This window comes from Lutjanus erythropterus, chromosome 1, assembly GCF_056507025.1.
Source record: "Lutjanus erythropterus isolate fLutEry1 chromosome 1, fLutEry1.hap2, whole genome shotgun sequence".
NCBI lineage: Eukaryota > Metazoa > Chordata > Actinopteri > Lutjaniformes > Lutjanidae > Lutjanus > Lutjanus erythropterus.
The window spans coordinates 47637168-47653251 of NC_139317.1; the positions used below are offsets into that span (position 1 = coordinate 47637168).

Here is a 16084-nt window from a genome sequence, read left to right on the forward strand (position 1 = left end):
TTTATTTTGTAGTCTAATTTGTTTTATGCACAATATTGTTATGCATCTGTTTTTGTGACTGCAGCTTTTGTGGCTCACTCTGTGTGCAGCACATTGTGTCCACCTGGCATGAAATGTGCTCTATAAATAAAGTTTTGCTTACTTGATTTGCTTGCAGAAACAAAGTATGTCCTACATCAAAACTGCTCACAACAAGGTGATTATCTTGAGTAACGGTCCTGATTTTTGGAAAGAGACACTGGTTTGTGAGTGCTGTGTAGTCACACTGTATTTGAGAGAAGGCTGACATCTCCACAGCTGATATCTCCAAAAGTCTGAAGTGCTACAGGCCAGAAGAAAAATATGTAGTTTTGATTTTGGGGTGAACTGTCCCTTTAATATTTTCTCTTCTAACAACACTACTGCTAAATTGTTCTGCTGACAGCAGGACTTGGAGCATTCATCAGGCTGAAACAAGCTGTTCATGACAAGTTAGTTGACTTCAGAAAATGAATTGTCGAGTGTTTTTTGAACCAATCACAATCCGCAGCTGTTTTGGACTGTTGTCAGTACAGGGACCAGGAGAGACATGAATATGTGTCAAACAAATCTATTTACTGATGTCAGGTGGAAGCTCCGGTTTTGTTTTACTTGATGTAAATCCCTCCTGCTTTCATGTCCACTATCTCTTTCCACCCCACCCTCACATCTCTCCTTTCTCTTTATCTCTTCACCATCCTGTGTTTGAAGTAATCACGTCTCAGCAGACAAACTAGCTGTGAGGAGTGCTAAGTGAAGTTAAAGAGAGGAGGGAGTGGGAGGGAGGGGAAGATGGAAAGTGCTAATTGCTCCCTCCTCACAGCTTCAAAGATGAAGCTGATGTGAAACAGTTTGAGTTAGTGTTATTCCAGAGGGCTCTGCTCACATGAAAGTGAGAGAAAATGATGTTGTTATGGCAGACGTGCCGTTTGCGTAACCTTGAAGTCCTGCATCGGCTGCAGACTTAAATGGAAACATTCTACATTCAGTTCGACTAAAATAAAATGAAAGTATTTTTACAGAACGTGGTTTAAAAATTGATCATTTCAGACACCAGATTGAGAAACATTAGTTGGAGAAAGAAGGGATCTGAGGGGATAAAGTGTGATACATTAGTACTGCTGTGTTAATGAAAATGTCACTTGTATTTCTTAATGTGATTTCATACACTCTGTAGGGTGAAGCTCTGTTCCATCAGTGTGTGACAGAGGTTGCAAAACAAAATAATTTATCAAGCTCTGAACATTTCCAAATCTGTCAGCTTCCCTTTTCCCTTCCTTCCTAGCCTATTTAATTTTTTATACCTTTCCTATACATATTTAAGAGTGTGAAGTCCTGCCTTGCAGATTTAGCCTATATGAATGACTTCACTTGAAGGTCCAGTGTGTAAAATTTAGGGGACTCTATTAGCAGAATATGGCAGAGATGGAATATAATATTCATAAGTATGTTTTATTAGTGTATAATCACCTTAAGATAAAAATCATAGAGTTTTAATGACCTCAGAATGAGATTTTTATATCTATGGAGGGAATGACTCCTCTTTCATGCTGCACTGCCATGTTTCTACAGTCACCCAGCGTGAGTTTTACAGCCTCTGTAGATTTGCTTTCAAGGGAGGGTGAGGCGAGGTATATTCATTTGATTGCAGTCTACAACCTCACCACTAGATGCCACTAAATCCTACACACTTTATATTATGTTTCTTTCTGTTCCTTAAACATCATAGACAGGGTTTGAACTGCTCAGTTGCTTTTGGGGGAGCCCTGTTTTGTGGTGCATGCCACTACTAAAACATGTCACATGCACACATGGAAGTGTGTAGCAGTGTGGCCAATCGCATGGTTACTGTGAAAAACATTCTACTGTTACAGACAATTAATACTGTCAATAACGTTTAATACATGCTCTATAACAACAGCATAAGACTACTGTTTCAAAATCAAAGAATAGTCAGCGCAAAAAAATCAAATAAATCATCATAAAAATCACAAAATCGGGGGGACAGATAACTTTTCTGCCTCTTATTCACATCCCTTCAAGAATCACACATCACATGGTAAAACAATAGAGCTGAACATTTGTTAAACATTGTTTAGTAAACTTGTGTTTTTTAACTACTGTACAAATAAGGAGACTTCTAGTGGTTTTTAAGAAAAAAAAAGAAAAAGGTAAATTAAGAAAAGAAAATGTAACTCTGTAAATGAACAATGTTTTAGAGCCCCCAAATGTCTCAAAGTAAACTTTAAAGGGAGCTCATGTCCTTTTCAGGGGAGCCAAGCTCATCTTAGCTCCCCCATAATTCAGACTATGATCACAGACCACAATACAATGCAGCCAGAGGGCGTGCAGTGTTTCCTTTTCTGGACATTGTGTCTCTGTGTTGAACTCTCCTTCTTCATATGAAACCCAAAGCAGAGAGCAACAAGTTCTCAGTCATTTCCTCAGGTCTGTTCAGGCTCATTTGGACAGACTTAGGAAGTGAACTGAAGTAGAAGAAGAGAAGAGATTGCAGGATCACTGGTGAAGTAATCAGAATCGGAAATACTTTATTGATCCCCAGGTGGAAATTGGTGGCTTTACAGTTGCTACCATTCAAGAATAGAGGTATATATATGAGTGTTTAGAAATGATAAGAAAATATAAATAACAGCCACAGAGTTGTTACACAAAGATGGCACGGCTCCATTCAGTGTCAAAGATGTAATATCAGTAGGACTATCAGAAAGCTGAAGTCCACTGTGAAGTCAAACCTTCAGCTCTTTTTTAGGATTTCAGGCCTGTGGTTACTGGTGGTAACAGCTTAAGGAAAACCACAGTTAGTAACATTGTGACTACAATGTTAATCATAATGAATTGAACTGGTGGCTACAAAAATAAAACCCAAGTTATAATAAACTGTAGTTTTTATTTAATAATGCAGGTCCCAGTGTTCCAGTCCATCTCAGTCCAAACTCAGAACTGTTACCTTACAGTTGTAGACCAATTTTACATGGGGGGGAGACTCAGGGTTCTAATCCCACTTTTACGAGGACACTGGCCCCCATTGCCTCCCACTAGAACTGCCCCTGTTACCTGCTCTTTTTTCTGCACATCAGTTTGGGTGAGAGCCTCACTTCAACACCATAACTCAGGGGTCTGCAACCTGCAGCTCCAGAGCCATGCGCAACTGTTTAGCCCCTCTCCAGTGGCTCCCTGTGACTTTGCCGAAAGAAATTAAACAGAAATAAATAAGATTTCTTATTTTTTTAATACTTCGTCATGTTGTTGTCCAAAACTGATTCTTACATTCTCTAACTGTAGAAATGTGAACCCTATACCCCACAAAACAATGCAGAATATTTCTTTAACTGAAATGTGCGTCACAGACAACGTCTTCAGCTTGGCGTCCTGTCTTTTAAATTTTGGCAGTGGCTGGTCTTATGTCTCCCTTGAGTATCTATGGATGCCAAACCCAAAATATGAAAAGTCTTTAAAGAGGATTTTTTTTTCCCTTTTCTGACCAAAAAATGGCTCTTTAGATCTCTGACCCCTGCCACTGATCACAGAAGATAGAAAAATCATTTTTATGGATGAATGTTCAGGTGTAAATGTGAGCAGGCGTGATGTCAGAGTCTGCTCACTTCAGCTCTCGTGCATCAGACTCAGACTATGTTGTTAGAGGAGGTACAGGTGGAGCGTGTTGGTATTCCATACCTGTTCAGTAGAGACCAGCCTGAGCTGCTCATCCTCTCCCTCTGCTGCCCATGAGACTAAACTAAGCTCTTGTAAACAACTGAGAAGCTAAAGGAGAGAGACAGAGGGGGGACGGCTGCACGGGCTCCGCATATGAATTCATGTGCATATGCTGCTCTGTGCACAGAAAACTATTTGGCAGGGTTGACTGGGTTGCTAGTAGTGACATTTTTGAGGTAAACTCACAAATTTACAGTGGCCCTGAAAGCTCAATGCGCTGCAACCTAGGAAACGCACATAAATAGACAAAATACAATCAAATGAAAACACAAGAAAATACAGAAAACACAACCACGTCTTGTCTAAGTACTGCATGTGTTTAGTCAACTGATTCCAAGAACAATCACTAATAATTTATAAATGCACTTTTTAAAAAAACGTTTGACTGATTAATCTTTAACATCTCTACTCTAAACTTGCTGCACTGTCATTTTTTGTTTGTTTGTTTGTTTGTTTGTTTTGTTTTCATCCATCTATCCTGGTTTTCATTCGCCCGTTTGTGATCAGACAGCCTTATTGGCTACAGAAATGTAGATGTAAGGTCTGGATATTAATTCAAACTGAACTGTGTACTCAATTAATGTTTTAAAATTAACTAAGTAGATAATAATGTAATGTAAACTTAAAAAATACAGTACAAGTACCCAGAAACACTAATTAATTAAGTAATTTGAGCAGCATTTGACACAGTAGATCATACCATTCTTTTAAACAGACTCCATAATTTAATTGGCATCTCTGGCACTGTTTTTAACTGATTCAAATCATAACTCACAAACAGGAAATTCTTTGTCAGCATGGGTGAACACACACCTAGTTTTTATCAAATGAAATGTGGTGTTCCCCAGGGGTCAATTTTAGGTCCAACCCTTTTTAATCTATACATGTTACCACTTGGAAATGTCCTCAGGAGGCACGGTATCAACTTTCACAGCTATGTAGATGACACATAACTTTACATGGCCGTGTCTCCTGATGACACAGGACCACTTGATGTCCTTTTTAACTGTATTTCAGACATTAAGTCCTGGATGGCAGAGAACTTTCTACAGCTCAACCAGGACAAAACTCAGGTTTTAGTTATTGGGGACCAGAGAGAGAAGCTGACTAGCAAACTACAGGCCCTTTCCTTTAGTCCATGTCAACAAGTCAAAAATCTGGGTGTAATATTTGATGCAGAACTGAACTTTGAGGCTCATTTAAAGGACGTCACAAGAAAGGCAAAGACCAGAAAGAAAGCTCAGATTACACCGATTTTAAAGTTTCTGCATTGGCTTCCTGTACATTTTAGACTTGATTTTAAAATTCTTTTATTGGTCTATAAAGCTCTTAATGGTCTTGCCCCTTCTTATTTATCTAACTTGCTTTTACCATATGAACCCAGCAGAGACCTCAGGTCTTCTGGAAGTGGTCTTTTAACAGTGCCCAAAGTTAAAATTAAAACATACGGTGAGGCATCTTTTTATTACTATGCCCCCCGTTTATGGAATAACCTGCCTGAAGATCTGAGGGCAACATGTAATATTAATATTTTTAAAAGCAAACTTAAGACCCACCTTTTTAGTCTGGCTTTTAAATAAATGTTTAATTTTATCAATTTTTAGGTATTTTATTCATTTTATTCTATTTTAGATTTGTCAAATACTTTATATTATTTTATTTTATGTATTTATTTATTTATATCTATGTTTTTATTATTATATATACTTTTGTTTTAATATTTCAAATTCATCTCCTGTGTTTCCTCATTTCATTTCTTTTTAATTCAAGATGGCGTTTCATCAGTATCATGATGTAACATGAGTGTTGATTGTGTGGGTTTGTGTGATCTTGTGTGTGTGTGTGTGTGTGTGTGTGTGTGTGTACATTCCAGATCTATCGGCGTTGCTGGCTGGTATTTAAGAAGTCGTCCAGTAAAGGACCTCGTCGTCTGGAGAAATACCCTGATGAGAAGTCTGCTTATATCAGAGCCTGTCCTAAGGTAAGTGTGTCTGTGTGTTTGTGTGTTTGTGTTTGTGTTTGTGTTTGTGTTTGTGCGTGTGTGTGTGACAGCAGGTATACTCTGTTCTGCAGAAGAAAACCAAAGCTAAAGAACTGACAGACACACACTGACAGGGATGAGAGCAGATGAAAGCAGTACCTGTGAGCTCAGTGAGAATCAGCAGTCCTTCTTCTTCTTCTTCTTCTTTTTCTTCTTCTCTTTCTTCACTCTCTCTCCTCTCTCTGAACTTTCTTATCTTTCATTCTTTATTATCAGCAGCTGTCCTTCACCTCACCTTTTTTGTCCACTTTCGCACTCCTTCAACACACCAGTGGACCATTGGAAGTATCAGAGTAACCTTGCTTTGTTTTTTAGATGGACTGTAACAGTCCAACAGTTTTGTTCAAACTCTGGAACTTTTACGCAAATTTGACCAATCATCGTAGCTTCCTGACAGTACTACTAATTATAGCACTCATTGATGCCCTGTGCACTTTTTAAAATAGTTTTTGTGTTTAAGACTTTGCCTCATTGCCTCACCCTGCAGGTGCACTTCTTCACTTATAGTAGAGCATTTTTTGTTAGACTTGTTGTAATCCTGACCCTTTTTGGTCAGGTTACCTAGAACAATGTGGTTTTGTTCACCGTGCAAGACCGTGCCATTAATTGTTAATTACATAACATAAAAATTGCACTTTTTTTTTTATCATTTTCTCTTGGTCCTGCATTTTCATTGCAAAAATTATCTAAAAACATCTAAATAAAGGTTCTGACTATTTGTGGTTGTATGAGATATTTGTCTACAGTGAGTTTATTACCTACAGTAGATGGAAGTCGACACGCTGCCACTTTAAAGCAGCAAAGCTATGTATGTAGCAATGTCCTGCTGTGGACAGGATCAGCAGCAAAATTTAAGACACCTAAAAAATCAATATCAGTTTAAGTGTACACCATATTTAGAATATTTTCACCGCTTTACCTTGCTGTCCTACAGACTCTTCTGACGGGAAACCACTGTTATATACACAAAATATTGCTCTCTTTCATTCAACCAGACTCCACTGGCGAAAACAGTCATTTTACTTGGCAGAACACAGGAGTTTTTGGTTTACTGCTACCTCAGTCAGTTAGTTTGTTTGTGCTATTGTGTGACTTTGGTGAATCTGAACTATCCTTTTAAAACACCAAAGTGACACAATAGCACAAACAAACTACCCGACTGAGGTATCAGTACACATGCAGCTCCCATGTTCTGTGAAGTAAAATGACTGTTTTTGCCAGTGGAGTCTGGTTGCTGCAGAAAAAGTTACACTTGGCTGTTATAATGGCGCTGTCCACTCAGGCAAGTCTGTCTGACAGCAAGGTTAAGTGGTGAAAATATTCTAAATATAGCTTACACTTTAACTGATATTGATTATTTAGGTGTCTAGGATATGTTTTGCTGCTGACCCTGTCCACAGCAGGACACTGATTAGCTTCCTACACCAGTAATCCTGCTGCTTCTCCAAACTGGAGGCATATCAACCGCCATCTACTGTGGGTAATACACTGACTGTGGAGAAGTAGCTCATGTAACTACACTTCAAATAATCGAAACTATACTATTAAAGCATAAAATGAAAGACATCTGCAGACATAAACAAAAGAGCAGGGGTATAATAACCTCCATTTTAGTGTCACGGTGTATTTACTGAGGTGTCATTACTTTAATCAAACAAAAACTAGGATGTTAATCATCCCTGATTTCCACTATGCTGACCATTTTACCTACAACCTGTTGCCTAGGTGACAGAGATCAGCAACGTCAAAAATGTCACACGGTTGCCTCGAGATACCAAGCGACAGGCGGTGGCCATCGTCTTTACAGATGACACCTCGCGCACTTTCACCTGTGAATCAGGTAATGTATAGACACACACGTGCCCAAACAGATTCACAGCACTGTACTGACTCAACCCTGAACTTCCCCTCAGCATTCCACCACACTCCTAAACACATCCTACTCAGGCCTTTAGTCTCATGTTTGGTAACTTGCTGTGCAATTGACTGCTACAAATACCACTTAAATACCACACATAAACCCAGTGTATGACAGATAATATCCACAAGGTCTGAACATGCATGCTCACTGTTGATACACTCATGAGTTATCACTGTTCTACACATAGCTAACATCTTCTAGATATATTGTTTTCCTGATGAGAGGAAATAAAAACAATGAGTTGGCCTCTTAACTCAACTTAAATTCTTCTTTTTTTTAGTTTATTAAGTATTTAACATGTGCATATGTTTTCAATAACACACATCAAGTTAATATAAGGTGCAGATGTGGAAATGCCAGTTAAAATGATCAGAACTGTTCATTTATGAACTCCTCTTAAGGTTTGTCATTTTTAAAAAGTGCATCCCAGAAAAACTTTTTGGTACAGTTGATGGATAGTGCAATGTCATGGATTTCTTTTCTTTATCTGGGCTCTGAAATAAGGCCAAATAAATAAGAAACGGTTCAACGTTATAGGAAATCCTTTTATTTGTTTGAGAATGAGGTGAGAAGATGCATGTGTCTTCTTCTGTTTGTGTCAGGACATTTTAGCCTAGCTTAGCGTAAAGACCAGCGGCAGGGGAAACAGCTAGCCTGGCTCTGTCCAAGTTATTGTTTGTTTATCATTCCCCAGTTGGCGTGCAGGTTGCCAGATACAATTGTTGAGGTACAGAGGTATTAAATAATTGACCAGTGGACAACTGGGTCCACTGGTCAAGGGTACAGATATCACAGAATATCTTCCCACGGAGTGTCATCATTTCAGCATTTAACGTCTTTGTTTTAATAAGGATCTTGATTCCAGTCGATGTGATGTCTCTGTCTGTCTCTCTGTCCAGAGCTGGAGGCAGAGGACTGGTTTAAAACGCTGTCCATCGAGTGCCTGGGTACACGGCTCAATGACATTAGTATGGGAGAGCCTGACCTGCTGGCTGCTGGAGTGCAGTGTGAACACACAGGTAATTCACACACAATCAGTCGTACACAGGAAAAGTTTGTGTTTGTTGTTGTAATACTAAGTTTGGCCACAAGAGGCTAAAGTGCACCACTGTTAGAACTCACATGGTATTAAACATCACTGTTCTTAGTGCTATGTAGAACTTGGAGTAGTGGTCCATTTCAGCCTCTTGTGGACAAAATGAGTATAACAACAACAAACCAATGATCCTGACCAAACCTTATTTCCACCTGATCTTATGTCATAAACACAGGAGAGAAAAGAGTTTAGATCAGACTTATAAAATGGATCACCAGAGGGCTGTAGTACAAAGGAAGCTTAACATAGCCAGGCTTTCTTTACATGAGCTGCTCGACAAAACCTAAAACCCCAGTCAGAGATAACGGCTGTCACAAATGATAGAAGGTCCCTTGACATTCATTATACTCAGTAGAAATGCCTGAATATTGTCATCAAATTTGTGTAGTTTTCCTGGTGTCACAATATATATACACATAAGCCACTTATATTGCAATACTATTAAAGCAGTATTTACAGATCATTTCTGTGCATCTTCACAAACCATTTTCCAATCCTCTTACTTTATTTCCTCATTCAAATCCTGTCTCAGTGCTTCTAATTTTCTTTATGCCTTTATGCTAGTGTCTTGCCTTGTTGAAAGGTGCTACAGATACACAAATAAACAAATAAACCTGCTTCGTCTGTCCTTAACTCCTGAAGTGGCAGAATTCCAGAACTACTAGAACGGCCATAAGCACTCATTTTGACCTTTGACTTCCAAACTCTATTATCTCTCATGATAAATACCAGACTAAGAGATTAATGCATTTAATTCTATTAGCTTATCTTTTAAAAAAATTAAATAACACCAAAATGTACATTTTGTAAAATGTATTTATTTATCAGTATATCAGTATGCAGCCATCATGTTTAATAAACTGTAATGATTGCATATATTTACAGCACTATTTATCTGTAGCATAATAACCATCAGTGATCTGATTCATGTTTTAGATTGATCTAGAATTACTCAGAGTGAGAAACACTCAAATGTATTTTATAAGATTATAAACATGTTATATTAATAATAAACCAATTTCCAATGAGAACCATCACAAAAAAGAATCAGAGCCTATGGGGAAAGGCTGGAAGCAAGTATAAAAATGAACAAAGAAAAAGTTGGAAACATTGCTGTTTGTAATAAGTAAGAGTACTTTTCAGTGAGTTATAGGTGCTGAGATAAAATGTGTTGCAACTGTCCCTGGTCTCCCCTAATTTATTTTTAATTTAGTCTAATTAATTAATCATTTGTATTTTAATGTAGGGAAATTGGAAATCGAGACCACTTGAGAGGTTTTATTGACACAGATAATGATAGTTGTTAAGCAAACAAGAAGCATCTCCAATTGTGCAGAAAGTAACAGTATAACAGTGACCATTTCTGTTCTAGAGTTAAAAAACACCTCTACTTCACTTAGAAAAGTCTGATGAGAGAAAACGTTCATAAGAAGTGGCAATGAGCAAGTAAACAGTGTAAACGCACAGCAGAGCTGACCTGTGAGGCACAAATCTGCTATTTGTTGTTTTTGGTAAAGTGTAACTGTGCTGGAAATGACTCCCTGACAATGTCTCTGTCATTGTTTGGTGTCCTCAGAGCGTTTCAACGTGTTCCTCCTCCCCTGTCCCAACCTGGACATCTATGGCGAGTGCATGATGCAGATCACCCATGAGAACATCTACCTGTGGGACATTCACAACCCTCGCACTAAGCTGGTCACATGGCCGCTCTGCTCACTGCGGCGCTACGGACGAGACGCCACCCGCTTCACCTTCGAAGCTGGACGGTAAGAGCAGGAGGGAGGGATGTTTCATCGCCACATAAATAAAGCTTACATACACCATAGTTTAACACACTCGTAGAACGTTATGGACAACACATCTTTTGTTACTGCAGTGTGTATTTAAGATGAAACACAAGTGTGTGTGTGTGTGTGTGTGTGTGTGTGTGTGTGTGTGTGTGTGTGTGTGTGTGTGTGTGTGTGCACGTAATTGTCAGTCAACTTATGGTCAGTCCAAGGATTCCTTTCTTTCTCTCTCTCTCTCTCTGTCTCTCTCCCTCACACACACACAGACACACACACACACACACACACACACACACACACACACACACACACACACACACACACACACACACACACACACACACACAGACACAGTGCGATTGTGTGTGCCTGAGCTCCACGCAGAGATTGATTGAATAGATTAGACGATGAATCAATGCTGGGCCAGACCTCCTTCGCCTCCTCTTTGATAAAACCTGACGAGCTATGATTGGGTCAGCATGCAGATAATGGTGTGTAAGTGTGTGTGTGTCTGAGGTCTGAAACAAACCAAAATCGCAAGAGAGCCCTCTGTCTGTGGGTATAATGTACTGCATCACTACAACTTATATTAATATACAGCTACAGTACTCTGCCGTCTAACATTTATTATTAGTCTCACAACATGGGCACACTGATGTGCATTAACAAAACTTAAAGGGACAGTTCAACCCAACATCAAAAATACATATTTTCCCTTTACTTGTAGTGCAATTTATCCCTCTTGGTAGTTTTGCTGTGACTTGCAGAGTTTTGGAGATATCAGCCGTGTTCAGAGCACCAAAAAATACATTTGAAAAAAAGAAAAGGAACTACTTTCTCTCTGTAGTAGAGTCTACCAGAACTACTTAAGAATCTAGTTCTTACATGAAACTGCTCACAACAAGGTCTGTGGATTATCTTGAGTAACAATGTCATGTGTTTTTTCTTTTTTTCTTTTTTTTTTTTAATTTGACACTGGTTTTGAATTTTTCGGGGTGAACTTTTTATTAGTTGAGGTTTGAGCTCAAACAGGACAAGTGTCTTGTAGTGTATAGTGTCATCTCTACATTGGACCTTACATGCTGATTGTTAAAATTCACTCACCAAAACATTAATGCAATACTTTTGTTTATGCTCGATTTTTAAAGAGTTGGTATCAAAGATCTCAGACTTCTTCTGTGCACACAAAAGGTTTTTTTCTCTCAAAGTCTAAGCATTTTGTTAAAATCAGTGTTAGTGAGCACTTCTTGGCCAATATGTCAGCTACTGCTTTTCTGCACCATGGCTTCTGTGTGTGTGTGTGTGTGTGTGTGTGTGTGTGTGTGTGTGTGTGTGTGTGTGTGTGTGTGTGTAGGATGTGTGACAGTGGTGAAGGACTCTACACCTTCCAGACCAGAGAGGGAGAGCAGATCTACCAGAGGGTCCACTCCTCCACGCTGGCCATAGCAGAGCAGCACAAGAAGGTCCTGCTGGAGATGGAGAAGAACAGCAGGGTAACACTGCTTATACTGTAACTGTGTCAGACTCTAGTTTTAAAAGCTTAATTATTTTAGTTTATATTGTGGTGCAAACAAAGGCTGCACTTGTCAATAATAATAGTAATAATGGATAAAATAATCTGTGCTATTTGAAAGTGATCACTTGGAGAAACAAACCCGCTGGGACTTTGTGGGTCCAATTCTGCTGGAGCGACAGCATTTTTAGCCCAAGACAATTTCAGTTAATCCAGGCATGATTAGAGGGATTACATTCCAATTCAGTGAAAAGCTTGTGCTTTTTACAAAAACATACTATAAATGATAAAAATACTAAAAGGTTCTCTAAATTAAAATAGTCAGGAAAGTGTTGGAACTGTTGTTAATGATCACCATTTAGTCCCTGTGTGTTAAACAGAGACTGAGGGTAGTAAGACCCACAGTTATTTATTTACAGATAGTTTTTAATACAGCAGTCACACATCCAGTTGTGGCAGCTCTCTACCAGTGACCCTGAATGCTTTTTTTTTTTGGTAGTGTTACTAACAGTCAGCAGTACAGTGGTAGAAATTCACAAAATACTTGTAGACACAGTTACTGTAATTGCAGTATTCTCTTAAAATTACTTATTATTATCAGCAGTGCTAAGTCATAATAATGGTGTGTGTGTGTCTGTGTGTGTCTCCCAGTTGATGTCCATGGGTTCAGAGCCTGGCTCCTACCCTTGCACCCCCACCGCTATCTTGCCCCGATCTGCCTACTGGCACCACATCACTGGAAACCAGACCGGCATGGATCCTGGCAGCGGTAGGCCAAACACCAGCATTTAGATGAGCTTTGTCCATTTTTTTCTTAAGTAGGCATTATACTGTGTACTGTACTGCAGAGCCAGACAGACAGACAGATATATCAGTTGACCAATATTATCGGCCTGATATTGGCTGTATGTCTGTATTGTCATATGTATATATATATATATATATATATATATATATATATATATATATATATATATATATATATATATATATATATATATACACATATATATATATATATATATATATATATATATATATATATATATATATACATATATATATATATAGATATAGAGAGAGAGAGCTTGTGTGGATCTCTGCTTGATCCAGCATACATCCCATTGGGTTTATGGATGTGCATGTCATTTTTTGACCTTTGACCACCAAAATTTTATCAGTTCATCTTTGAGTGCAAGTGAACATTTGTGTCAGGTTTGAAGAGATTTCCTCAAGGTGTTTTTTTTTTTTCCTTTTTGTTGTTTGCTATATTGTTGTATGTTGTTTCTTCCTTTCTCTTTTCTTTTTTGTCAAGTGTCTTTGAGTATTTTGAAAAACGCGATATAAGTATAATGAATTATTATTATTATTATTATACCATGTTCACAAAAAAATGTGATGACCTGAAAACATAATATGCTTGAGGCATAAAATCATTAAAAAATGTTTTTGAAGTATTTTCAAGAATTGTGAATCACAGAGGTCCTTCAGCTTACAGTCTTGAATGTCCACAAAAAAAAAAAATAGGCTGATCGGTCCAGTGGTTGTCAAGATTAGCTGCAGAGAAGATGTAGGTCCAGTGATCATGCACGCACACATGGAGGAGATTACATGGCCGCCTCCAGGCTGACATCTGCCAGGCATAATGATGTCAAACCTTAATATGTCATATATAGTCTTAGAATGATATTTCAATAATGTATGCCTACTGGCTTTGAGAGAAAGAGCAAAATCAATCTCACGTCTGAGAGAGTGTTAAGTACAAAGCTGGAGTCAGGACATGGTTAGCATAGCTTAGCATAAAGACTATAAACACACCCACCATCACCTCTACAGCTCATTGATGAACACACTGTCTGTGGTCTGTGCTGCAGTAACAGCTGTGTCTCTGCTCTGTCTGCAGGTGACGCTTCAGAAGACGACCTGCTTTCCACCCGCCTGCCTCCAGACCGCCACTCCACGCTGCCTCTGGCAAACACACATGCACAGTCCCAGCCGCACATACACACGCACTCCCCGACACACTACCCCACATACCCAGGACAGTGACACACACACAGAAGATGACATGGACATTGAAAAAGACGCAGACACGAACACTCACATGCATGCAGGCACACACAGCTCACTGAAAGACTCCTTCCTTCTACTAGTTTGACAGCCCAGCGTTCCACCTCAGAGGAGATGCTGTAGGTGGACCAACTCTGGCCAGTCGACCATCCTGAATGCAGACAGCAGGATTCCGCAAAAGACTGCAGGGACACTGGGCTTCCTTACATGACTGCAACTCCCACAATACCACAGTAGACAGGGTTTATTTGCCGTTTTTCCACACTGAGCCGGAGAACCTCTGTCTGCAGGATGGCCTACTGATTAAAGTAAGGACTGAAAGCTCTCAGTATGCTTCAAACTTCCCAGCTTCTGTTACATGTTGTCTGTCCAGGTCTGAAGGCAGAAGTGTTACTCCCTGCGTCAGTTTTTTTATTTAACCTTTATTTAACCAGGCAAGTCACTAAGAACAAATTCTTATTTAGAATGGCAGCCTGGCCGTCACTCTCCAAGGTGGACTGAAAAGCCTGAAAGAACAACTTTTAAAGTGAATTCATACCACAGGCTGTATTGAAATTATAATTTAAAAAGAAAAACTCTCTGGCAGTATGAGATACAACTGATAGCACACATTACACTGTGAAGTGAAACAACACAGCATTTACTAGCTGATGCTGCTCACTGACCAAGACACCTGCCCAGTTCTCCTCTGCTCCTCCTCACACACAGAATCATTTTGTCACTGCTGGCTGTGGTTCATCACATGCATATGAATATGAATATCAGTGTCACAAAGAGCATTAGGATATATATTTTCATTAAAATATACCCTGTTATTTGTCTTAAATAGGTAACACTTTATTTAATGGGCTGGTAAATTCCTTATGAATATAAAATAACTACATTCATCTAAGAGTTATACAAGAAAGTTTCATGGAGAGAAGTGAGAGAGTAATTTGTTCCTGATTACAGGGGAAAATAGAAATGTCCTTAAAAGAAATGCTCCGTCTCAAGGTTCAGTGTGTATGATTTAGGAGGATTTATTATCAGACTATGGCAGAATCATATATAGTATCCAGGATGTTTTATATTAGTGTATAATCACCTGAAAATAAGAATCTCATTTTTATTAGACTGAGCCCTGTGTATCTCACCCATTTTTGTGAATTGGAACAATTTATGTCCTACCAAAAGAAAACTTTTAAAAAGTACTAATGCCAACACTCTAATTCCAATTTTTGGTAAAATATTATTCTTTAAGGATTTATATAAATGAAATATATGTAATTTATTAAATGTTTTGGTTTGCTTTAATTTTAATTCATAACTTCAAACAACTTAAAAGTGTGTTAAAGTCCTTCAAAATCTAAAATTAACAATAGTTACTGATAACATAGGTGTAAAAATGTGTTATTACGATCATCTTTCTTTTAACATAGATCTTTTATAAAAAAAAAATAAAAAAAAATGCTGGCCCAGATTTCCGTGAGCTCTCTCAGATTTTTACAAAAACATGATTTAATCAGGCATAAAAAGAGTCAACTATACCCTAAGGACCCCTGTCTCACTTCCTGGTTTTAAAAAAACACAGGAATATTGCTCAAGTACTGGTTAAGTTAGAATTATGGTTTAAAAATGTGTATTTTGATAAACATTAAGAGAACTCTGACACACTTTAAAAAATAAAATGTGTGCTCACTATGCTGTGAAAAAAATTAACATTATATCCACTCTGTAAGATGTAAACTCTGGTTTTCCATCCAATTTCCAGTACAAATATAGAGTAAAAATGAAAAGCCCCTCAAAATACACTTCTCAAGAATGAGTGATCTACAGATGGATCAGGTCCTCTTCCATGGAGGCCTCCTTGCTGTACCACCATGTTTCTACTGTAGCCAAGAAACCAAACACTGGCTCTACATAT

General features: G+C 38.4%; 1 protein-coding gene across 1 annotated transcript in view; it reads left to right on the forward strand.

Moving 5' to 3' along the window:
• Positions 1-14752, forward strand: part of dok4 (docking protein 4) — a 40337-nt gene extending 25585 nt beyond the window's left edge. Inside the window, exons 2-8 of the mRNA XM_084725487.1 lie at positions 5627-5734; positions 7520-7634; positions 8615-8734; positions 10388-10577; positions 11953-12091; positions 12763-12880; positions 14015-14752. Of these exons, the coding sequence (XP_084581613.1) occupies positions 5627-5734; positions 7520-7634; positions 8615-8734; positions 10388-10577; positions 11953-12091; positions 12763-12880; positions 14015-14160 (936 nt within the window). The 3' untranslated portion in view covers positions 14161-14752. The remainder of the gene's footprint in view (positions 1-5626; positions 5735-7519; positions 7635-8614; positions 8735-10387; positions 10578-11952; positions 12092-12762; positions 12881-14014) is intronic.
• The last annotated feature ends 1332 nt before the right edge of the window (positions 14753-16084 follow it).